Source organism: Sipha flava, unplaced genomic scaffold, assembly GCF_003268045.1.
Source record: "Sipha flava isolate LNK unplaced genomic scaffold, YSA_version1 171_pilon_pilon, whole genome shotgun sequence".
NCBI classification, from domain to species: Eukaryota; Metazoa; Arthropoda; class Insecta; order Hemiptera; family Aphididae; genus Sipha; species Sipha flava.
In genome coordinates, this window is record NW_020271925.1 from 229,981 (window position 1) to 255,688 (window position 25,708).

The 25,708-nt window shown below is 34.8% G+C and overlaps 1 protein-coding gene across 1 annotated transcript; it reads right to left on the bottom strand.

The window, feature by feature from the left end:
* Positions 1–284: 284 nt before the first annotated feature.
* LOC112679952 (neuroligin-4, X-linked-like) lies at positions 285–24,908 on the bottom strand. Its single transcript, XM_025549905.1, has 11 exons — positions 24,419–24,908; positions 6,982–7,173; positions 6,417–6,611; positions 5,538–5,823; positions 5,299–5,428; positions 4,773–5,000; positions 4,521–4,672; positions 4,333–4,436; positions 3,304–4,268; positions 1,841–2,185; positions 285–1,317 (listed from the first exon to the last, which is right to left on the bottom strand). The coding sequence occupies exons 1-11, from the start codon at positions 24,906–24,908 to the stop codon at positions 652–654; spliced, it is 3,753 nt and encodes a 1,250-aa protein (XP_025405690.1). The 3' UTR covers positions 285–651.
* Positions 24,909–25,708: the final 800 nt, after the last annotated feature.

Here is a 25,708-nt window from a genome sequence, read left to right on the forward strand (position 1 = left end):
AATGATTTGCTGATAAGAAATATGATTGAGAAAGACCCGGTAGACAGGAGACTTGTTGAGGTTCAGAAGTGATGCAAAGGTAATGGAAATAAAAATCATCAGTGACAGGAAACAGCAGAAAAGAAGAGATGGTCTTAAATGGCCGAAACCAAGAAAGAAGAAGAATCAATCGAATGCGATTATCGTATTAATATCAGGACAAACGAGTGGATATTGTTCATTGTTGACACGACCGCGATTGACTCAAGTTTGGGTGATGATCAGGAGTGAAAAAAAAACAGAAATACAACGAAAATGTAATAATATCTATTTTCTATGGCCACATAAAACAACTGATCGAGGTAGGGCACGTATTCAAAAGAAACGTTCCTCGACGTTTCAATTTCTATAGGAAAAAAAAATAGTTTTTTAAAATAAAAAATATGATGCAGACACCATCACTATGCGTTATACGAACGGCGTGCTCGATACGTATAAAAATACACGCACGCGGTACAGTTTTTAAATAGTTGATATCGTTATTTTAGTTATTATTATTATTATGGACGTACAAAAGTTTCATAGGAAAAAAAAAACTGCTGTTTTTGTACACGACACGTCGTGATCAGATCGGACGACTAACCGTACGGTTACCGCGACGACCGCGGCCCGTCATTTCTTTCTCCTCTTGATGGTGCTCGTGTCCCCCACTTCCGTACCGGCCGCCGCGTTCTTGTCGCTCCTGCCGGCGTTCTGTGGGTGCACCACTCGCGGTATGTTTGTCCTCTTGGATTGCTGTTGGTGCTGATGGTGCTGTTGCTGTTGTTTCTGTTGCTGCGTCGAGTTCGCTCTGATTACGATCCTGGGCTCGACCGGTTTCCTGACAGGCGACGTGGCGGCAGGACACACCTTGTTCGGCACGCACGGCACCACCAGCGAACTGTGTTCCTCGGGTATCGAGTCCGGTTGGAGCTGCTTGCCGAACGGCACCGCCACCTTCGTCCCGTGGCCGATCGTCTCCGCCCTATCCGGTCTCTTCCGACCCAACGTGGACGATATCCGGGGTGGCGGCGGTGGAGGTATTTTCGCCGCGCCGCCGCCTTCGGCCGTGACACCCATCGGCGGCGGTAACGACAACCTCCTCTCCGTGGGCACCCCCGGGAAGTCCGGCAACACTTTCGGATACCTGATCCTGCACACGCCCTCCGGACAGCTGCCCGCGCCGTTCGACGCGTACTCCTTGGAAGTGACGTTTATGTCTTCGTAGTGCGAACTCGACTCGAAGCTCGTGTTCTTCGACGACGATGTGGCCACCAACGTCTTCGACGGCTTGCACACCTACGCGAAAACACCAGTTGGGTCTTGTATCAAAAGAGGAACAATTACTAACCTGCGCGCACCGCGTCGTCATCAGCCAGTTATTATGGTTTTAAAGTCTCGCTCTCGTTACCAATCAAAAAAAAGTGGTGGTTATTACAAACCTCTTACGTTGTTGTTGGATTTACCCTCCGCACCCCTTTAAATAACCTTACTTTTTTCATCGTAAAAAATATTTATCGCACAATATATAACATTTTGAAATATAATGTCTTGAATTTTTTAAAAATATTTATTTCATATGATAAAATGCACGATCGATTCGAATCTGGTAATTCGAATTAATATTGAGAGACTCTTGAAAATATTATAGGAGTACTTAAACTGTGAACATTTGTTTTTATTATTTATTATTTAGTTCTTCTAAGTTTGTCCCCCAATTTCCCCTCCGTTAATCCACCCATGATATAGTAGTACCTATTGTATTCTTATTACGATAGTATATTTTAATACCTACTGTAGCACTATACAATTATGAACTCACTTGGCTGTAAAGCGGTTCTTTCGGTGTATCTTGTGCGGGTTCCGACTTTGAGTAACCGTGGGTGACCTTAATGCCTGGTCTTTTTTCCTTTGTCGCCGGTTTTAATTGAATGCTAGTGGAACTCTTGTGTAACGTGTCCTGCGACGATAACAAATCGTCCGAATCGTTGAGCGCGTCGCTCCTGGTCAGCGTTTTCTTGTTGATGGAACTCAACGACAGCGAAGGTTTCAACTCGAATCTTTCCAAGACAACCATCGCGTCCATGGACTTGGTCAGTTCGATCGGTGTCTGTTTCAACACGCTAATCGTTCTGGCCGCCGGCGTGGCGTCTATGGCAACGGACACCTACATCGAGAACAGGTAAACGGTGTAATAGTTAAATCGTTCTGAAAACGGAAAAATTATACTCAACAACGTAATAGTACTCGACGAAGAACGACATATATTTTTAAAAACATTTTTTCTGTTTTTTCAAACTAGGAACGTTTGGAATCGATATTTTTAAACGACCACGGGAAGGGAATGTGAAAAACGAACGGTTCGACGTATATAGCCGGTTACACACCACTCGCGAGTATACACGATTAATTCACAATCAAATCGACACTCGTGAGCAACATGGAATTAGATACTTGTGATGGAGATGGCACTCGTAGTTGATCGCCCATAAGACGGTACATTTTTCCGAGTCAAAACGAGCCAAACTACACTCGTACATAACGGAGGCAGGGCCGTCCCGATGATGAAAATCAAGAGGGGGAGGGGGGTGAATAATATGAAAAATGCCAACTACATTTTTTTTACTCTATGTATGTTGTATAATTAACTATATGTAGTCGTATTTTTACTTTTTAACATCTATATATGTGTCAGTGTCACACGTTTTTAAAATTGATAATTTAATTACTTATATATAATAATATTTTATATTGTATAATAAGTAGTTATATAAATTTTATTCGTGTATACGCTGTATTACGAAATATGTAATATTTTTTTTCCGTAAGTAAAATTAGGTTTTTTTAGTCTATAATGAAACAACTTCGACTGCCGACTGATGTTTTCGTTGGTTGGGGAGGGTGAGACGCCTTCCCAAGACACCCCTTCGGGACGACCTTGAATGGGGGTAATTTCCACGCAGCTCGGAAATAATCGAGAGTGATAGAGAATAAGCAGATAGTATATAAATTGATGAACATGACACACGTGACTCGGTAATGGATAAACATTGAGCATACTCAGCACTACTACATCGATTAGGTCACTTCGAAAGTCATGAAATGAATCGCAATCGTCACTCTTCCTTAAGCGTATGGATTACTTTCGAGTAGTGTGGAACCGGCTTAAGATACAACGAAGTTGACCGCGAAAACTTTAAACGGGCATCCCGGAACACGAGGCGCGTGAACGGCGAGTTGCGCGCGTCGTTCTCCGCAAAGACCATAATCGTCGTCCACCGTTACTTTGTTTCTCTGCTTCTCGGCGGCTTTCGCATCGGCCACGACCGCCGCCGCAGCGGGGGCTTTCTCTACGGCCATCATCGTGGTCAGCGGGTCCTCAGCGCACACCAATTGCCTTTTCTTCTCCTCCCTGCGCTGTCGTCGCAGGATCCTCGGTGAGTACCTCTGTATGATCTCCGTGTTTATCCACTCCTTCACCCGGGTGTGCGGGTCCATGGTCAACGTGCTGCTGCTCCTCTGCCTCGATATCTCCGCCCACTTGCCCAGCCGCTTGCCGCCGATCGCCTCAGGCTTGACGCTGGCCACGGCCACCGAATCGTACGCCTGGCTCTTGTTGAACCTATTCACGTCCACCGTATCGCCGCCGGTCTTGGTGTACACGTCGCGCTCGTCACCGCCGCGGTGCCGCTGGTGCTCATCGTCGTCGTTGTCGTCGTCGAACGTGTGACTGGTGTTGGCGCCGCCACACCGGAACCGGTTGTTGAACAAGCGCTCGCGCACCCGTAACTTGTCGCGCTGGTAGTAGATGCCACCAAACGCACACACGTTCACCAACAGGAACAGGATGCCGATGATGATGATCAGCGACACGACCGCGGACGACGACGACGTGGCCGTCTCCTCCGCGACGGCCGCGGTGCTTTCGTGCGGCGCCCGCTTGTCCGACGGTTCCGCGGACGGCTCTTCACCGGGGTTCGGTTCGTCCGGGTACTCGCCGGGCCTTAGCATCGAGTCGTCCGGCATCGCGGTCGGCAGACTGAATATTGGTTCGCGTTCGATCCATGGCGGCGGCGGCTCAGGATCCTTCGGTCGCGCGGGCAACGGTGGCACGTCATAAGTTGCAGGCTGCTGCGGCTTGGACTGTTCCGCATCCTTCTGTCGTTTTTCCTCGATCCGCTGCGGCAGTTCCACGTTCCAGAACCGGCACTTGCCCGTCCTGTAGTTCATCCGTGTCCGAGTAGTCAGATCTGAAACCGTTCGTAAAACACTCGTGGTTATTCCGTCCGGCCGGCCGCGCGGTTCCACACTTACTTAGTTCCAAGTACGCGCGGTTTACGGTGTTGTACTTCGGCCACCGCACGTTGTTCGCGGTCTTCCATTCGTTCTGATACGATTTCCTCCCGGAGTTCGGGTCCCTGCGCCAAAAAAGTGTGCTTACCGTTCGGCTCGTCGTTTTACACGCAGTACATGAGAAAAACATTGCGTTAATCGAATCTTACCCGGTCTTAGCGAAATTGCTCCAATAAGTCATAATCGTTTCGGACAACCTTTTCTCTTTCTGGTCGTATTGCGTCTTGAGATGAATCGTGTTCCCACCCAATGGTACGCCTAAAACGTACGGTAAGTCTTCACCGTTTATACTCTTTTTCACCTGCATAATACATATTATACGTGTATTATTCAAATCGTACTATACGTAATTATGGTCATCTTAGCGCGTTGCACCGATATCATCGTTCATTAAAGCTTACCACGTCATATTCGCTAAACGTACTTCGATGAGTAAACACATAAAAGTACGTGTTTTCGTTGACTTCGGACTGGATGTCAGCCAGCTGAACGAGAGGTGCCAATACCATGGCATCGCTGAGGATCTCCAACAGGGTGTCACGGTTTTCCAGAGCTCCGGATGAAGTCCACGCCCGATCTCGGTCGGAATACTGAGCTAGAGTAGCGGTAAGCGTAAGTTCCGGAAAGAGCTTTTGGAGGGAGAAGAAAATTTATTAGATTATTAGATTAGAAAAATTATTCATCAAATGGTAATTGCAAAAGTTTATCACGTAAGAGTTAGTGATGCCGAACACGTACTTTAATGAGGTGGTTCGACCCTGTATTCAACTTTGTGATGGTTGAATTTACAGTATAATTGTGTATTACTTTGCTCTAAATTAGTGAGCGCTAGTGGTAACTAATTTGTATAATTTGTTTCACCAAATTGAATACAAGTCGGTGCCACTGATAGGGCTCAAAAATATTCTTAAAAAAATTTGTCGTCACCTCGAATTTGGCTTTCATGTAGTCCAACAGCACTTTGTGCTGTTCATTCTCCAGCATGCCATGCACTAAAGAAATGCTATCTAACAAATGATAACTTTCGTATTCCGTCACACCGGCCAAGATCTTGTAGCTGAAAACCCAATTAATTAATAAAATATAAAATAACTCATTACTCGTAATAAATGACCACTGGTATTGAGGAAGGAAATAATGTTTATTCTCAGGCTGTGTGCACATACTTGTTCATAAGGTTCTTATGCTCTTTTAACAACGGCAATGGTTCATTGGTGATCATCACGCCATCGATCATTGGACCGAACACAGTGACGAATGGTGGCAAGTACATTTTGGTTGACACTAAATCTGTGAAACGCTTTCTTCGTAGACAGTCAAAAAACTTTTCGTTGCCTCCGGGTCCGCAGTTTAACGACTGACCGACTTGAATAGTGTTCAATATCGGATTTTTCACCAACGCCCAGTCGGACAACGCTGAACCGCTCATCAGTATTGCCCTTTGAAAGAGATCTGAACAAATAAGAAAAAAAATGAATCATACGTGTTTTGCTAAGTGTAACTGCAATAAATCCTATCGATAGAAACCTATCAATTGAGTTCATAGACATATATTGCGCACATCGTATTTGGTGAATAAAATGGCAAATCAATTATCCATAAATCCATTAATATAAATTTTATAATATTCACTTGCAAAAAAAAAAAATTTTTAAATTTTTTAAAAAATATATAAAAAAAATTGTAAAAAAAATTTAAAAAAAAATTTTATAATAAATAAATATATTTTTTACCGTGGTTGCGCATAAAGTTATTTTCAAAATAGCTTTGAATCGATGTAAATAAAAAATATAATTGAATATTTTATATTCAATTTTATTCTATAAGAATTATTGTGTAATTCGCATCGTGCCAGTTTGAAGTAAACGTTTCAACCTTTAGAAAATTTTATTTTTTGAACAAATAAACCCATTACGATTCGCGCAAAATCAATATCCAGTGCATATCAATAGCAATGCATAGAATTACCGCGATTTCCGTTAAACAAGCAAATAGTAAGCATCAGGCACGTTCGTGAAACAATTGTCCGTTCGGTGTACACTTACTATTGTTATTGACCGGTGGCGCCATCATGAGAAAATTCGTGCAAGCCGCACCGGTACCGTGTCCCATCACTGTCACCGCATTTGGATTGCCGCCAAACGCTTGTATGTTATTCTTAATCCACTCCAAGGCGGCCATCTGATCTAACAAGCCAAAATTGCTCGCCGGAATGTCTCCACCGTTGGACTTCAAAAAACCTAAACGCGAGAAGCAATCCACGTGATTTCCTGCGGTTTATAATTTATGATTACAATAATAACAATAATTTCATTTGAAATGCGATCGATTCCGTGTGTTTTGGTCTCATCTCCCATTCGGCGGGACACATCAAAATATTTCAAGAATCTATCACGGCATTATATGGTATTTTTATAAGATATGTTTAAAATGTTGTTTTTCTCCGGGGAAATCATAAAATCGTGTTTTCTCATGAATAATACGGTCATCGCGTCGACCTCTTTCGTCGGTGACCCGCAACGCTCATTCGGCTTTTGTAACACATCAGGTATGCACAGATACTTAGATAAAAGATATATATATTTATATGTCCACGAGTAGAAGACTCACCTAAAACGCCTACGCGATAGTTAATTGTAATAAAAATAACTTTTCCGTAGCTGGCCAGCACGGAACCGTCGTACGGGTTGCCAGAGTTCCACTCGAACGATTCCCCATGAATGAACATAATCACCGCATATTTAGTCTTCTTCGTCGTTTTGTATTCGTAGCCCGTACCGTCGTTCATATCGTTTTTTGCTTCTGTAAACACAATTTAATTTTAAACTATAAGAGCCCCTGATTAGTTTAGCATGAAGACAATAGTAATATGACTATTCGGTATTCATCATGAATATTGAATGTTGCCCTATAGAGCTATCTAGTGAAATTCCAACGATATAGCTGGCTTAGACTATCTATGCACCAGATAGTCTGAAGTTCCTTGATTATTATTTATAGCCCTCTCGCGGGACTTGAGGGCTCATCAATATCGTACAATACATAGTTATCAAATGAGCAGTACAATGATGTTTATTGCTTAAATATAAAATATAACAAATTAAATGTGTACACCGGATTATTGGACCTCGGCCCTTGAACAATGATGCTTAACGATGGTTGACATCGTGAGCTGTATCTCCCCTCTCCCCCATGTCGTACAATAATATATTAGGCATACGGGCCGATTTATCTAAAAAAAAGAGAGAAATTATAGGTTTGCATAAAGCAGCCGTAACAACGGTTGATATATTAACACATAATTAGGATGTTGAATAGAGCTAATATTATAATTAAAAAAAATAAATACTCTTAGGGTATCCTCTCACCTCCTCACCGTACTCACCGTATATCTGTCCCTGATATCTTTTTTTCAGGTACATTATTAAAAATATATAATACTGCGTGTAAATAAATGGCTGATAACCATAGGTGCAATAGGGTTTTTAACACCCCTGAGTTCAAATGTAACACTCATGTTTTTTTCTTCAGATCTATATAATCTATATTAATTACATTTGAATGATATTTGATTTTATTTTCAGCAATTTCAGCACTCCCATTATTTGGGCTTTAGTTGCATCCATGCTGATAACTCATAATAAGAAATCTTTAAAGAGAAGTGGAGAATGAAAAATATGTTAATTGTACAACAAACCTAGTACGTTGAATTGAAAAAAAAACATTTTTACAATTATATTACAATATGTTATTATCATTGGATACCACAGGTACATCATTTTTTAAGTGAGTATCCGTTTCGTCGTTGTAACCGTTCAATTCAAACGTTCAAATCGATTGATTTACCGTGTACAATATTAATATCAATAATTGTAGACAATCGCGAGCTAATCGTTGCCCGATATCATTCTTGTAAAACCATATATTTTAAAGTGATATGATCGTGCACAATCGACTATTGAGTGGACTATAGTATATATTCGTATTGTGTGTTTCTACTGCAGCGTTCCTGTGTTCGAACAAGAACGTTTTAATAGGATATCCAAAAAAACATGATTGACGCTTTCCGAGAGTGTTATTTTGTTTATGGCCGCGGCAGAGTAAACATTAGCTTTTCGTTCCAATTGAGTTTTAAATAATTCGTTATGCGTGGGAGGTATTTTATATTTATACCGCCTATACCGCCGTCGTCGATAACCAACGACTACAACGGCCGACTTGTACACAGCTGTTGTGTATAATCTCTTCTTTTCCTAATAAACATTTGGACTTATTCCCAATCGACATGGTCATTAAACCTGATTTGTGCAATTGGACGATATAGGCACAAATCATTAAAAACATTGTACCGTTTCCTATTTTTTCTTTCGTGCGATTTACCCGTTTTTTCCAAATTAAATGTGTAGCCGATTAGTCGTCCCACACATTTACAAAACCATTATATTTGACGACTATTACAATTTTACAATATTTACAATCATTTTTTGTACGATTTAATTGTTTTGAAGAATTCAAAAACAAATGTAAATTATATATAACAAAATAAAACAAATATCACTTAATGGTTAATACTCGTAAAAGAATATAAAGATAATTTGTGTGTATAGAAATAAATAAATGGGTATTTATATAATACCGGTTTCGAATTTATATATTTATATAAATTATATATTATTTTATGGTTTAGAAAATATTTTATAAAATCTATTCCATAGCAATAAATTTGTTTGCCCTTGTTATCGCTGTACATTATTGAAAGTCGTGCACTTTGCCAGTGCTTGAGATTCTACCGCATTATAAAACACCCATTTTAACAATTGCACCAATGGTTGACTCTGTGATATTTCCGTTAACAAGTTTTACTAAATACGTTGATCTGAAAACAAATTTCTGAAGAAAAAAGAAAATCGTTCAAATTTGGGCTGCAGATAATGACATTAAACTGTTTAGTAAATAGCAAAAATAATATTTGACCAGCAGCATCGACGAAAATGCACAATAATCATGCTGTTTATAGTAAGATATATAACTTTCCAGTTGTACCTGATATATAAATGGTTGATGGCTGTACTAACCCAGTTGATATTTCTTTACGAACACCAGTAAGCAGTGCACCGCTGTCTATTCGAGTTGGAATTTATTTCTTCATTTTTATCTATTGCATAGGTTCTTAACCAGGGGTCTGTAGATGGTTACTCGGGGGTCCACAGGGTGGCTGTGATGTTTGATTCCATTCGCTACTACGTATCTCAGTGAGTCTGGATTTTCCACAATTGTCACAATAAAAACTAAAGCAAGAATCGAATAGACATTAAGGAGGATATGCGGGTTGCTCTGTCCGATACGGTCTCAGATTTCAAGGCAATGTTGTAATCAACAGCAAATGTCACATTAAAACTATTTTTTAAATAAAAGAAAAGTGATTATTCACAATAATTTTATACAGTATTAAGTCTTAGATGTATCATTAAATGATTAAATTAAATGATCTATTGGAAGACCACAGCTTTATGTGTTATTATTATTATTATGGTGATTTAATAATTCATACGTTCTGACTAGTTAATGCACCTAACGAGACATATTCGAAAAACGGATGACCACCTATCGTTGTTATACGGTCATTATTCGGACGTTCAATAGTTTAATAATAATAATTACAATGTAGATGCGATAAATTACGTTACAAATCCAACCAACTAAGTAACTGCAGTGTGATTATTTTGGCGTGTAGTGTAAACGATGATAGATATACACAGACTCGAAGAAAAAACGATTAGCTTTTTTCTTGATTTTTTTTCTTCGTTAAAGGTTATGCACAGATTGTTGGCAGTACCTATACCTACGTATACTAAGTTGTTTACCAGAAATATGAAAAAAAAAAAAAGGGACCCCATCACCGATATGGTAAACAAGAAGAATATTATCGTGCAATACAGTTTGGCATAATAATATAGGTTGCTACTCTATACTTACGTCACAGTATAGGAATATTATCGTTAAATTTACAACGAGCGTGTAGATATAATGTTTTTTTAGTTTCAGTTATCATAAGTAAATATGTGAAAAACTAACTGCAAATAGATAACAATTAAATTTGATTTAAAAGTAAAAAATATGCTGTTTATAATGAATATTTGAACTATATAAATTAATTAGTGATAATATGAATATTTTTTTGTATACCACGACTATATATCTATTAGTATAATTTATAACTTTTGTTGTGAATTTCAAAAATGCGAGTACAATATTAAAATTTAAATAACAAAAAACAAAACGCATTTTTAAACCCAATTTAAATACACATGAACAGTATGAGGAATCGTATAAAAAACTAATGTTTTTTTTTTTAAAAAAAAAAAAAGAAGAGGACTGAAATAAAATATTGATTAATGAGCAGGACTCGTAAATTCATGCATTAAAAAACCCACAAATAATCATGCAATAATGCACTACAAAATTCAATATATGCATTTATATGAAATGTATATGCCTTAAAAATCTTAAATTATGCACGAAAAAAAAATGTATAAGCATTTTTTAAAATAATAACAATTATCCATTCATATTTTTAAAAGTTATATTTTAATTTTTCGATTACATTTTATTAAAATTATAATTAATGAATACACGTTACTACAAAAATAAATTGATAGATTGCAATGCACACGTCAATATGAGGAATGTGGTAGCGATGCACAATAACAATGTTTCCGTGGTACTGCTTTTAACTTATAAAACCCAATGTTTTACAAAATTTAAAAATATTAAAATTTTGTAAACATGTTCGAAAAAATAAATAAGAATGAATTCAAGCATTTATTGTTCTATTTTTTTTTAACTTCCACGAAAAACAATTTTGCTGAATTTACATAAAATAATATGCGCTAATAACTCAAAAAAATAAACTATATGCCAAATATGCCAATATATACAAAACATGCAAAAATACATGCTCTATTCAACTATAGATTTTTATTACTATTTTTATGAAACAGATTTGTATCTCACTTAGTCTATTTTCCGATGTAGCAAAAAAAAAAAAAACAAGCAAGTGTATAAACTTACGAGTCCTGATAATGAGTATGTACGAATATATATGATTGAAACACATACTCGTAAATATATAATATAATCTTATAATAACAAATAAGTTGATAACTATCAGTCCGTCTTGAAATCGTCAGACAAAAATAATGTCGATGATTAATAATTGTTTAACATTCGTCTAGTGTTTTATAGTTTTTTTTTATAAAATACTAAATCTGTTTAAATTGTATACAATGGATTTTACGTCAATCAATAACGTTAAAAATGAAACATAAACATTATTCTAATATTCTTAATTTTCTAAAAAGTGGCAGATCAATAATGTTCGCAGATTGTAAAACATTGCACCATGGAGTGAATAACATACCAGACGTGAGTAATAAGAAAAATAACTACTGATTTGTGTGTTCTATTTATTGCTAATTATATTTATATTTTTTGTTTTTTATGATCGACGAGAAACATGTGTACAAGCTTTCAGTATGAATACTGCTACGAATTATACACGTTTATCATTGTTTCGGACCACAAGAATCGGAAAACTTAGTATATAATAATTTGCTTAGCTTTTCAGCCTACATGAATACTCGCAATATTAGATCGGTTCATGGTTTCCGTATATACGAGTAACTAACTCCCGTTAGATTATATATGGTGTATGAGAAATTCAATAGGAGAATATATTAAGGGGATTGCAGGATTTTATCGATTTTAAATTATCTCGAAAATTAATTTTAAATACTGTAACACTACATTTTTATAGAATTCGACGGTAAAATAAAAATACAAATAAAACGATTTCAAGTACATTTCAATGAAAATTAAAATAGGTTTTCAAAACTCGCTTTCGTAGATCGGTTATAACATATACGTATTTTCCATTTAATTATAGTTAAACGGAAAATACGCTACATAAATACAATTTTCCTTCTATGATAGACATATAGACAACTATTATCAATTAATTACGTTACATTATCTCCTGAAATACTTTTGGACAAAATATTAAATATTTCCACATCGATCATAATATTTTAACTGCAAAAGGTACTATAATGCATGTCATTCGTCGCTTACGAAAAAAACGGCAGAACTTGTCCTCGTCATGGTCGTTGACGTTTTCAGTAGGAATTTCGAATTTCATTCGAGTTTAATTTTTTAGAAATATTTATGATCTTTGATTTGCGTTTCTTTTTTTTTTTAAATTAAATCAGTACACGCATGTTGTATATGTATATGCGTGTATATACATATACAATGTTACATGTGATGTTAAAGCCAAAACATAAAGTTCGTCGAGCGACGGTTTGCCAAAACGTTCGTATATTATACCAGCTTATGCGTAGAAAACTCATTCGATGGCGCCTCCATTACAACAATTTATACCTGTACTGTATTATATTTTCGTGCAGGTGCGTACCTCTACGATTCCTCTGGAGTTTTATACGTGCTTGTCTCCACGATGATATTAAACTCCTATATTCCCCCTACACTATCGCACTACGTACTATACCTTTTATAGTACACTGATTCTACCGGTAACGATCTCCCAACCACAACAAAAGGAAACGTTTTCAAAATAACAATACCCGTGACGGTTAACAAAGAATTCGTTCGACACGTTTCAAAAAGTTTAAGGATCGGATTTTTCCCATCAAAGGGCAAATTACGAAGGCCACCGCAACACAGTTCACTCTACTCGCGGATGGAATGTGTTGGGAAATGGTTTTCTTATACCACATACTCGCACGACCGATTCCGAAATCGCCGCGTTCACCCGGAAAATTAACGTGAACACGGGGGTTGCACGTGGCCGGCCCGATAAAACCACCAACCCCGAAATTATAACAAAAAAAAAATTGATGCTCACCTCTGGTAATCACCGGTATGCATTGTGTATTTATTTATTATATTTATACAATCTAATGGCGTTGAATCCGTGTCAACGAGTCTATGACGTTTCTGGTGGGCAACTGCCGGGATCTTTTTATCACTTTTCATTACTGCGGGTAGTATTGCTCCCCATGATACTCTCTCGGCTCTCGCCGCCGCCGTATCCATCTCCGCTGTCATCCCGTCGGTAACTTTTTAAAAACCGAGTCTCTCGCCGAACGGAATGATCCACAGGCGAATGGGAACACGTGTTAAGAGGATAACCTTTTTTTTTTTTTCCTTTTTTTTTCCACGCGCATCTCAAGACACTAAAAGACCACGTGCGTTTCCCTGAGGTCGTTTACCGCCGCGATCATTGTACTTAATCATTCGTAGCGGCTAAGTAGAGACACGTGATGAGAAATTATGCGACGTTCGCGTCCGTTAAAAGGTTTAACGTTATAATTTTTTTTTTTTATCTTACACGCACCAGCTCATCTTTTACGTGTACGAATCGTGTTGTAACATTCGTTTCGACCGAGAACAGACGGACGGCGGCCGCAACGACGATGATGACAACGACTTCATTAAAAACCACTACGTACGCCGTAAATGCATCGTACAACACTTTCAATGCGACCCGAATTACTGTTCTTTGAAAACCCTTATGTCCTTGAACTACAGCTGCATATTATAAATCATTCGACCATGATGTACTCAATATCATATTTTGTCGTTCCTCGCGGAGGAATTTACTATATCAATGGTATTACGAAATACATCGAGGTGTGCGGTGAAAAAAATATTCCAACAAAAAAACGAATACGCTTAAACTTTAATCTACACTTCACGGTTACACATGCCAAAAATCTAATTATGTGGCTTGACAGAAAACGGTCGAAAAATATATTTTAGAAAACTTCATTTTTCCGCCTCTTACGAATTTGAATCCAAAATCCAAGATTATTGTTCGCGTACTTGCAGGAAAATTACATAAATTACCAATCACAATTTATGTAATCTACCAAAGTTAAGCCTACACGCGAAGAAAACATAATTACTTATACAGTTTAGCAGTTTATTTGGTTTTATCTCTGTTGTATTGTTGTACTCGATCCCAATTTTCCGAAACTATTACATCACTTTATCAAATAGTAATTAAAAATTCACTGGTTTTGCGAATTATGTACAGCGATATGATGACATTTGTAAATTATATCGACATCTCAGTTTTCCGACTTTTATTCAGCTGAAACATAATGCGCTGGTTAAAATTTCAGTAAATATGTCATAGATTACAGTCAAATTTAAAGAAATAAAATATTTTCAAGTCATCGAAAATTTTAGTTTCATGAATACATTTATATCATAACACATGTATGTTCATGGAAAGACCAATTATGTTAAGTATGTTAAGTTTTATTTATTCGACCGGTTTATTAAATTAACTAATTCATAAATAAATAAAATTAACTTATGTATGAATTAAATTATATACACAAAACTTAATGAAAAATAATTCTTAAATCTTAATTATGCTCGATATTCATACATATTATAAACAAATTAAATTTATAAAAAAACATATTATTATTGATAATTTAATAATGCATTTATTTCATATCAAAAATATGCTGAGGAATTTTTTCTTTCTTTTTGTGGCCGGAAGTTAAGACTCAGAATGACATATTTTACAGAGACTCTATCTGACATAAATCATGTATCTTAATGACTAAAAATACGCTAACCGGCTCATGGTTGTCGTCATGTACAATATAACAACGAACATTTCGTTCAATGTTTTCATCTCCAATTTAATGACCTTATTTTATATTATTATTATTTATTTGATCATATCGCCTATCGTTTAAAACTAAAAATTAAAATAACTTATTTAAATAATTTATATGAATGGATTTTTTTACGTTTAAATGATATTTAAATTTTTATGATTCCAAAAAAGTTATATACACGGAGTTTATCGAAAAAAGTGAAAATAAAAAACTCCCCACCCCCAAGTAAAAGTTACCAAATAGATAATACGAATGACCGGTTTCATAATTTAGTATCATTCACTCATTCACTTAAGTAATGAAACTTATAGATCACAGGGATTAGTCAAATGAATTACAGTAAACGGAAGAAGTCAATGCTGTGTCTACATATAACACCATATATACATAATATGCATGCTCGCTAAATGTAGTAAATGACACAGCGGAAAGAGCAGTTAAACTTATGGAAGATTTTCACGGAACTTTAACCAAATATGATAAGTCTGAGTTGCTATTACAATGTATAAAAGATCACAGAAGACTATATCCTGATTGTAAAAAGGAAACATTGAAAAAACAATTTCAATTAATAAAAATTCATAATATAATTTTGAGAAAATAGTACTTTCATACACAAAATTCAATATATCTTGTAAATTATAATAAATAAGAAGAAGTATGTAAGAACATAATTTATAGAAAATTTTATTATATTTAAAATATATTATGTAACAAATTTTAATTTTCCTAATTGTAAATAAGTTATATATGAAAATGTAAAGTATATCATTAAATTATGAATGAATTAATATACTCAAATTTCAAATTCAAGTCGGCACGGGTTAACCTTAATAGATTGACTTAAAAATTTTTGTAGTTCATTTTTTTAGGCATAAACACAAATTAAGTGGGTAAGACCAACAAAAATGCAAAAAAAAAAATTTATAGTTAAATAAGGGACACCCTATTACATATATTTATTGAACTATTAAAAAACGAATTATTGAACAATTAAAAAAACTATAGATTGAACAGGTTTGTATTCAAAACTTGATCAGAAAATCTTTTAAAGAATATTTTATTAAAATGATTGGCAATGGTAATAAAAATGTACACTAATAATTTTACAAACTTATGAATTTATTTATAAAATAGAAGACGACCGATTACAAAAAAAGATTTTGGAATAATAAGAATTTAAATATCACGTAAAATAACAATCCTAATTTTCGATAATCTAGCATTATAACATGACAACGTATGGTATTGATTACACGGTTATTCTATTGTAATGTTCGAAAATTTTAAATGATTTTTATAAGTTGTAGTTTGAGTTATGGTTTTAGATATTTAACTATATATAATTTAAACGAGAAGTACTTAAACTACGATGGCTATGACTTATAATTTATTTTATTTTTCATTTTGATAAATACATTTTCGATATTACATTAATATATTTGATAAATAGTTATAATTATTTCAATAATGATTATGTTGAAACTAATCAAGAAAGCAATGACAAACGTTTTGGGTGGTAGGTAATTTTAAACTCGCCTTCTTAGAGTGTTGAGTTTACTACACTGAATTTAAGTAATAATTTTTTGCATTAGATTTTTATTTAAATTAAATTAGTTGCTTCTAGTGTTAAGATATATAATGGAAATGTTTCTGAAAAAATGTCGATGCTTCGATCTGGCAGCGATAATAGTTATTTCTATCTCCTAAAGATTTTAATCAAATGGTTTAAGTATAAATATAGTGAATATAATTTAACAGTTAATTTATATCATCTTAACTTCAAACAATACTAACATTTGTGAATTACTCTAAGTTTGTTCATTATTGAATAATCTGATAGGTATCTGATATCTATCTGATAGAATATATAAAACATTTCATTGTAGATTGCAAAAGTATGATTATGACATAATTATTGATTGAAGTTTCACTGTCCAATGTAAATATAAAGCTGTTAAAGACATTATTGACAATGAACGATTAAATACCATTAAAATTGTTATGTATTTAATTATACGTGAAAATAATGTTATATTCTGACCAAATCTTTCATTAGTCCATGTTTTGTAGTAAAATCGAAAAATTTAAATTATACTTTTAATCTAACAATTATGAGAGGATTACTAAATTCAATTTTTAATAAGAATTTGAAAATAATGTTGTATTTTATTCTATTCCATCTGGAAATTATTATCAAACCATTACCAAGTTAATATGCGTAAAAGGTGCTTTTAAACGTCGACAATATAGAAAGTTTAACATTAACTTATCGTGGACTTTATTCGCCACAGCCAGGCCCGTATTTAGGGAGGGGGAACGGGTAGGCACATGCCCGGGGGCGGCAAGTCTCAGGGGCGGCAAAATATTTTAGCAAAATTAATTTTAAAAATTATGTATCTAATGAAAATAAATTATTACATTTCATTTAATATTTTTGTAATTTGTATTTTAGAAAAATGTTATAAACCACTGTCTATATAGCTGTATTATTGCCACGGGCTAAGATATTTATGTATTAATACTACATAATATTTTAGTCCGTGATTATAAATTGTCTACAATCGACAAAATACTAATGATAATAGCTGGATGATAACCATATTCAGAAAAAATCTATTTTCAGAAATTTACCCAATAAATCAAAATAATGATAATTTTATAGGGATATCGGTATTCGATGGTTATTCCATTGTGAAATGTGAATTGTGACAGTATTCATTTATTTTTATAAATACACTTATGATTTTCATTTAATTGTTATGAACCAATGTGTCATATGTGATATGTGTACTGTGTATGAATTGTGAACTGATGAATTGATTCATTGATGATAGTCAATTGTTTTAATATTTATATTATATTATATAACAAGGCAAGTTTTATTATTTTTACCTATACGATTTAAAATATTTGTATTTGTTATTAGTTTAGTATAAATAATAATTACCTAAATATTTTTTACACATTTTTTTAGTTAAAATTGCACAATATACATAAATATTGGTTCTACAATTGTTTGTTGAACATTTGTGATAAATATCTATAGTTTATATTATTTATATATTATTGAAAAAATAATTATTTAATTTATATTTGTTTAGGTAAATTATACATATATTCCTCTCATAATGGCACCTATACCTAAAAGAATAAAACATAGTGGTGCTTAATACTGTATGTTAGCTAAAGAGAAAAAAGAGAAGCTAGGTAAAACAATAAAAAACTCCAACAGAGTTGATAAAATGTTTCATCAATTGAATAGCTCAATGAAAAGTAAATATAATATTATTAGCTTTAATACTAATTATTGAATTAGTATTAATTATTGATATCTTTTATAAAAAATATTTGAATTTTTATAGATAGTTACACAGATGGTTTAACAGCCAATGAAAATTATTCATCATATAATATGCAGAATTATAATGAAAATGAAATATTTCAAAAACATGGTGACAATTCAGATGATGTTAAATCATTAGAGTAAGTTTTTCTTTAACGTATTTTTCCGAAAAGAAATTATATAATATAAATTATGAAAATACTTTATATACCTATAAATGTAATATTGTAGACAATATTTTTAATCAAACTGTATTATGTTACTTTGTTTTTAATATTCTAGGTCCGACAATAATGAAATTCCTTTAAACAAAAGAAACAAAGTAATTCAAAAGTGTGGTAACAATTCAAATGATATTAAATCATTAGAGTAAGTTTTTCTTTAACATATTTTTCCAAAAAGAAATTATATAATATAAATGAAAATACTTAATATACCTATAACTGTAATATTGTAGACAATATTTTTAATTAAATTGTATTATGTTACTTTGTTTTTAATATTCTAGGTCCGACAATAGTAAGATTCCTTTAAATAAAATTGACGATATAATTCTAAATGATACTGATTTCTCTCATGATTTTAAAATACCAGGGTAAAGATCAATATTTTTACTATTATTGAAAATATATTCTAAAACATTTTAATTTGATTAAAACAAAAAATTGGTAATGCTTATTATTTCACAAGTTTTTATAAGGTTATTTGTTTTTACTTGCTTTTAGGACTGATCCAGCTAACTGGAATATAAGTGAATTCATTATTGATTAAATATGTAAAAATGGCTACAGTCAAAATTTAGAATCAAATTTTAGTCGATCCAAACGACTTTATCAGACGGTTCGCAGAGCTTCATTCAGGAATGTCTATAGATATTTAAATAAAAGTTATTTTGAAACTATTTTAATCAATGGTGAAAAATGTAAAAGAAGTTTTCTCGTTTATTCAGAAAGTAAAGGTACAGTTTTTTGCGTTCCTTGTTATTTATTTCAAAATTCTTCAACATTTTCAAGAAATGGTTTCTCAGATTGGAAAAGACCAAAATCAATCAACAAACATAAAAACTCCCTTTTACATAAAACATGTGTAATTAAAATGAAAAATAGATCTTCAGAATTAAATAGGATTGATAAAACTCTTCAGTATCAAATAGAAACAGAAAAAGAATATTGGAAAAATGTCCTAATAAGGGTTTGTGCTGTTGTGAAATCTTTATCATGCCGTGGCTTGCCATTTAGAGGTGATAATGAGCAGTTTGGGTCTTTACACAATGGTAATTTTATGATATGTCTCAAATTGATAGCAGAATTTGATCCATTTTTAGCCAAACATATATCAACTCATGGAAATCATAGTAAAGGTCACACAAACTATTTGTCTCATTTTACATTTGAACAATTTATTAAGTTAATGGCGATAAAAGTACAAAATAAAGTAGTTGAAGAAATTATTAGAGCTCGATATTTTTCAATCAGCATTGATTCAACTCCTGATATTGGTCATATTGATCAACTTTCAATTATATTTAGGTATGTTAACAGTGATGGGTTGCCGGTAGAAAGATTTTTATGCTTTTTGGAAAATGTCGGACACAAATCTCAAAATATGGGTGATGCAGTTTTTTCTATATTAAAAAAATACAATTTAGATATTTCATATTTACGTGGGAAATCATATGATAACGCTAAAAATGGATTCACGACAATTGAGCGCAGAAAATTGAGCGCACGACAATTGGGCGAAGACTATTGAGCGCACGAAACTTGAGCGCTGCGAAAATTAAGCTCTAAGACAATTGAGCGCGATATATTTTTCACTTTCTTTAATAATTTAACTATTCATCAAATTAATACGATCACGACATTTTTTCGTATTGCATTCGATACATCGCCAACTATTGTTTTTGTCAAATCTATATAAATATCCGTTATAGCACAGAAGGTCTCGACCTTTTTGACTTTTAATAATTTCCATTTTATTATCAAAATTATAATTTAAAAAAATTAAAATGTTTTATACAATTAAATGAATAGTGTTCAGTATGCACGTGTGAAAATATAACATCAATAAATACCTTGCAAAGTTCACATGTGTAGTTATCCAGCGATAAGAGTCTACATTTACTGCTGCATTACCGTTGTTGGAATTTTATTCTTTCAATAACACCGTATCGGTAACATTATCTGATTATCATCAAACATAAGGATTTATCTGACGGGTTATATAGGTATTCGCAGATACTGCGAACAAATTCATTTCTAATTTGGTAATTTCATGTACAGCAGTTCTGCACTAAGCTTTTACTCAGTATAGTATAATATTATGTTAAAGCGCTCAACTGTCTCGGTGCTTAATTTTCGCAGCACCCAATTTTCGCCGCGCTCAATTGTCTTCGCTCAATTGTCTGCGCTCAATTGTCGCGCGCTCAATTGTCGGGACACCGGGTTGCCGGTAGAAAGATTTTTATGCTTTTTGGAAAATGTCGGACACAAATCTCAAAATATGGCTGATGCAGTTTTTTCTATATTAAAAAAATACAATTTAGATATTTCATATTTACGTGGGAAATCATATGATAACGCTAAAAATATGTCTGGCGTTTATTGTGGACTTCAAGCTAGGATCCGTGAAGTTGCACCTTTGACTGATTTTATTCCGTGTTCAGCTCATTCGATTAACTTGATTGGATCTTATGCGGCTAGTTGTTGTAAAGAAGTTAATTCATTTTTTTGTTTTATCCAGAATGTTTATACCTTTTTTTCAGCTTCAACTCACCGTTGGGATCTACTTAAAGTTAATTTAACATTGAAAAATCTATCTCAAACGAGATGGTCAGCGCAATATGATGCATGTAAAACTCTTAATGATAACTGGGGATCGGTGAAGCAAACTTTAGTTGACTTATCAAACAATTTAAATGAAAAAAATTTTTACATGTAATGAAGCTCGAGGTTTACTTCATGTAATAAATCGTATTGAAACTACATTTATGTTAATATTTTGGAGAGACTTGCTCTAACGATTTAACGTCATTAGTAAACTTCTACAATTAGTTAATATTGATATTTGTACGGTTTGTGAACATTACAATTCATTAATAAATTATTTTTCAAATCTCAGAAACGATGAAATGTTTTTACAATATCAAGAAAAAGCATTAACAAAATGTGAAGTAAATTTTTATGAAACAACTTATAAACGTAAAAGAAAAAGTAACAAAAAAAAATGAAGAAATAGTTGATCTAGAAGAAGTGGATTTGTCTGGTGATTTAGAATTCAAAGTCAATACATATTATGTACTTTGTGACTCTTTAATTAAAGAATTGACTACTAAAAATTTGGCATATGATAATGTAATAACTAAGTAAAGTTTCTTTTTAAAACTTGAAAAAATGAAAACATCTGAAGTATATGTATCAGTTGAAAATTTATATTTGATGTACAAAAATGATTTAGATGAAACTTTTATAAACGAATGCATCCATTTCCAAAGTCACCTACAAAATATAAAATATCATCCTAAAAGTATTATTGATATGAGTATCATGATGAAAAAACATGAATTGGAGGATATTTTTTCATATGTGAGTATAGTACATACGTACATACATACGTATGTTTCTTTGTACTCCAGCGACAAATTGTATTGCAGAGCGGTCATTTTCGACACTTAGACGTATAAAAACGTATCTAAGGTCAAATATATCCATAGACAGACTAAATGCATTGGCAATTTTAAATATTGAATCTCATTTAACTCATCAGATTAATTATTGCGACATAATTGAAGATTTCGCCAATAATCAAGCAAGGAAAAAATTACTTTAAAAAAAAGAAAATAGTATGTATTATATTGTCATAATTTGTATATTAAAAAAAAATTGTATTTTTTATTATATTGTAATTTGTTAGTTAAAAAAAGTATTAAACAATTTTCATTTATTATAAGTTGAATTTTAATATTAAGGAATCTGGATTATGGACGAAATGTGTTATATTATAATTATATATATTTGGGGGGAGGGGGCATAAATAATATGCCCGGGGGTGCCAAATTTTTAAATACGGGCCTGATCATGGCCCTAAATGTTTAATACAATATTTACGTAGAAACTAATCGAAATAAATATTTTAACTTGATGTTCGAAGGGAAGTTATTTTTACAACTTATCACTGCGGCCCGTTTAAGCGTCTCGATCTTAAAAATGTCAATTTTATAGCAAACACTGATTCTGTTACCACATTTTTCTTAAAAGTAATTAGAAACCGGAAGCAAACACATGGAACATCGCGTTTGGAGCCGTTATTTCAGACCCAGTAGTCACAAAACATCTTGTCACTGTTATTCTACTGCCATACAAATACCATACGCTTAGTATATTATTGTATTTAACGTTCTAGGTGAGGTTTATGGCAATCGAATTAATAAAAACAGATATTCGAGATAGGTACAATGCATTTAAATATATTCAAAGATAAAGCTGATATAAAGTGTTTTCCCAAATAATTGCAAACTACAAGCGTGAAACAAATTCAAAACTATAGAACTATAGAAAACTAGTTGAATCATATAAAACAAGATTTAAGTGAACAGTGCTTTGATCCTATTCGTATTATAATATTTATAATTGTTTTTAAATAAATATCGTACTCAAACATATTGAATTTTAAATAAAATAGAATAAAATACACGTATAAAATATTTATTTATAATGTAATTATGTAATAAATATTTATAGTATACTAATAGTAAAGCCTAATGCTTAGACGATCTGAACCATTAAGGAAATAAATATCATATAATGAGAAAAATCTAATGCAAATCATATTCTTACTACGGGCTGTGCTATTATTATCACGGTTGTTCATTGGTCTTTGCAATCATAAAAAAAAACACGCCCATATAATTTGTATTCAAATTTATTAAATACGAATAAGTCATCCTGTAATGTAAATTTAAAGAATAAAAATTGTTATCAACGAAATAACCCTGAAAACCGTGTCATTCATTTGTTGTGGTCTTAAAATAAAATAACATTGAATAATTTAAAAGGATAAATGTGTACAAAATTTAATTCAATCCACCGTCACATATTTAGTAGACTTATTTTAAAGGATTGATTTCTACTAATGAGCATTAACAGAGTAATAATTTCTATACATTTGTGATTTTCTTTAGTGTAAATGGGTGGTAAATAGTTAATATTATCAGCGGTACCAATACTACATGGGTCAATGGTGTTAATCAACGATAGTAAAATCGTTCGCTTTTTGGAAGACTTTTTCAGAGTTCAAATGTAAGATAGCGTATTTTAATTTTCAATTAATTACTCGGAGCGTATTATAATTACTCTATCGCGGCTAGAATATTGTTACGAGTTTTACCTACATTTATCAATTTCACTGCGTGATTTCGATCGGTCTTAATTAAAATATTAGAAAATTGAAAAATATTGCCGCGAATGGCTTAAAATCAATACCCAGAGACGAAAGAATGTGAAAAAATAACAACAGAAAGTCACGCTTATCGAGAATTGTATATTAGTACGTGACGATTATGTATGTACTTGGTTTGTCGAGACTGGGTCGTGTTAGAAGTGTTTTCAGATACTTAAAGTTCACGCATCTTTCTTTAAGATAAAAAATCGATTGATTTAGACCGTCCGACATTATGTTCGATTCGATTGCGTGCATTTGAAACGCAGTAAAATCGTCAATAATAATTATGATTATGTGTTCATCGCAACGAGAAGATTGAGAAGATTTTTAAAGGGGTCGTGACCGCGCTCCCTTCCTCACCAAGCGAACGTTCGATTTTCGTTCCCGATGAAACCAACAGAACGAGTTCTGTGATATTCGGTTCCGACAGACGGGACACGTGTTCGTTTGTAAAACGCACACTTAACATCAGGACCGCGCAACGCTATTGAACGCGAAGCGCACACACACTCCCATAACGATACGGCGGTGCCGTTGTGCTTACCGTGCGGCGCGTATATGTTGAGGAACAGGCAGTCCTCGCTCTGGTTGCCCATGTACGGTGTGATGCGCTTGAGGAAGTTCTGCCGGATAACCGACAGCCGCTTATTGGAACCGGCCACCAGCATGTCGGGTGGCCGCTGCGGACACACCGGTTTCAGGTACTCGGCGCGTAGCGGCCTGCAGTGGCTCCTGTCGAACGACCCGTCCGCCGCTTTCGGACACCACGTGGGCGACTCGCCGGGCGGCATGAACCGTTCCTGGGACGCGGCGTACGGCACGCCCAGGTACACCTCGACCCGGTCCAGCCGCTGCTCGCCGTCGCCCACCGTGGTCACCAGTCCCTTGAGCGGTCCCTGCCGGTCCAGCCACACCGTGTCCGTGTACCCGAGCACTTCGGCCCGCGCGCCGACCGCGGCCACCACCGCGGTCGCCGCGGCCGTCAACAGCACCAGGGCCAGCGCTGCCGTTCCGCCGACGCCACCGCCGCCCATGACGGCCGCCGCATCGAACCCGATGGTTGCGGTATTAGCCGCCGCTCTACCGCTCCGACGGACCGCTTATATACGTTTAGGCAGAGAGCTATACGGTCTCTACGACACACGGGTCTTTATATCGCACGTGCTATGCGATCACTTCTACACCGCTCCAACGCCGTCCGCTTCGAATTCTTTGTACTTTTAAACGTCCATCCGTCGCTATAACGTTGTCGCACCACCACGCGCACGCACATACGCGTACCACACACCGGACACAAGCACACGTGCAAACGAGTAAACGCTACGGTAACGCACTGGTACACGAGCGCGGGCAAACAACCGGGACGACTGCAGTTTCGGCGTTCGCGTCCTGATCGCCGCATACGGTCCGTCGCGAGCTATTTAAAATATGTCCCGCGCGCCGACGGCTACCGTTCGCGTGCGCGCGGGGCTGCCAACGTAAACGCTTTTTTTTTCCTCTAAATAAATAAACACGCCGTCGGTTTCGCGCAACGTTTTCCTATTTTTTTATTGTTTCAAACCCTTTTTTTTCGACTCCCTTCTTACACCCCCCCCCTACTGGAGACAAACGATTGACTCGTACAGAATAATAGAAAAACAACTCTGCACCTCGCTCCTCCGTGGATGCGGCAATAGCGGGATGCCGACATACTTAGGCACGCGTGCCGCAATTTTTCCGTTTGCCTCCGGAAAACACGACTAGATGGCAAACGAGGTGCTGTTCGGTACCACTAACCAGGGACGGTGCGAGGGGGTGGGCAATAGGGGCAGTTGCCCATGGCCCCGCGTCTTAA

Bases quoted from the DNA above. Each gene is read 5' to 3' on its own strand.
- LOC112679952 (XM_025549905.1), bottom strand. From the start codon at position 24,908: ATGGGCGGCGGTGGCGTCGGCGGAACGGCAGCGCTGGCCCTGGTGCTG. The intron at 6,612-6,981 runs GTGAGTCTTCTA...TCTCGCGTTTAG, and splicing joins CTATCGCGTAGGCGTTTTAG to GTTTTTTGAAGTCCAACGGT. The intron at 4,437-4,520 runs GTAAGATTCGAT...TTTTTGGCGCAG, and splicing joins AGCAATTTCGCTAAGACCGG to GGACCCGAACTCCGGGAGGA.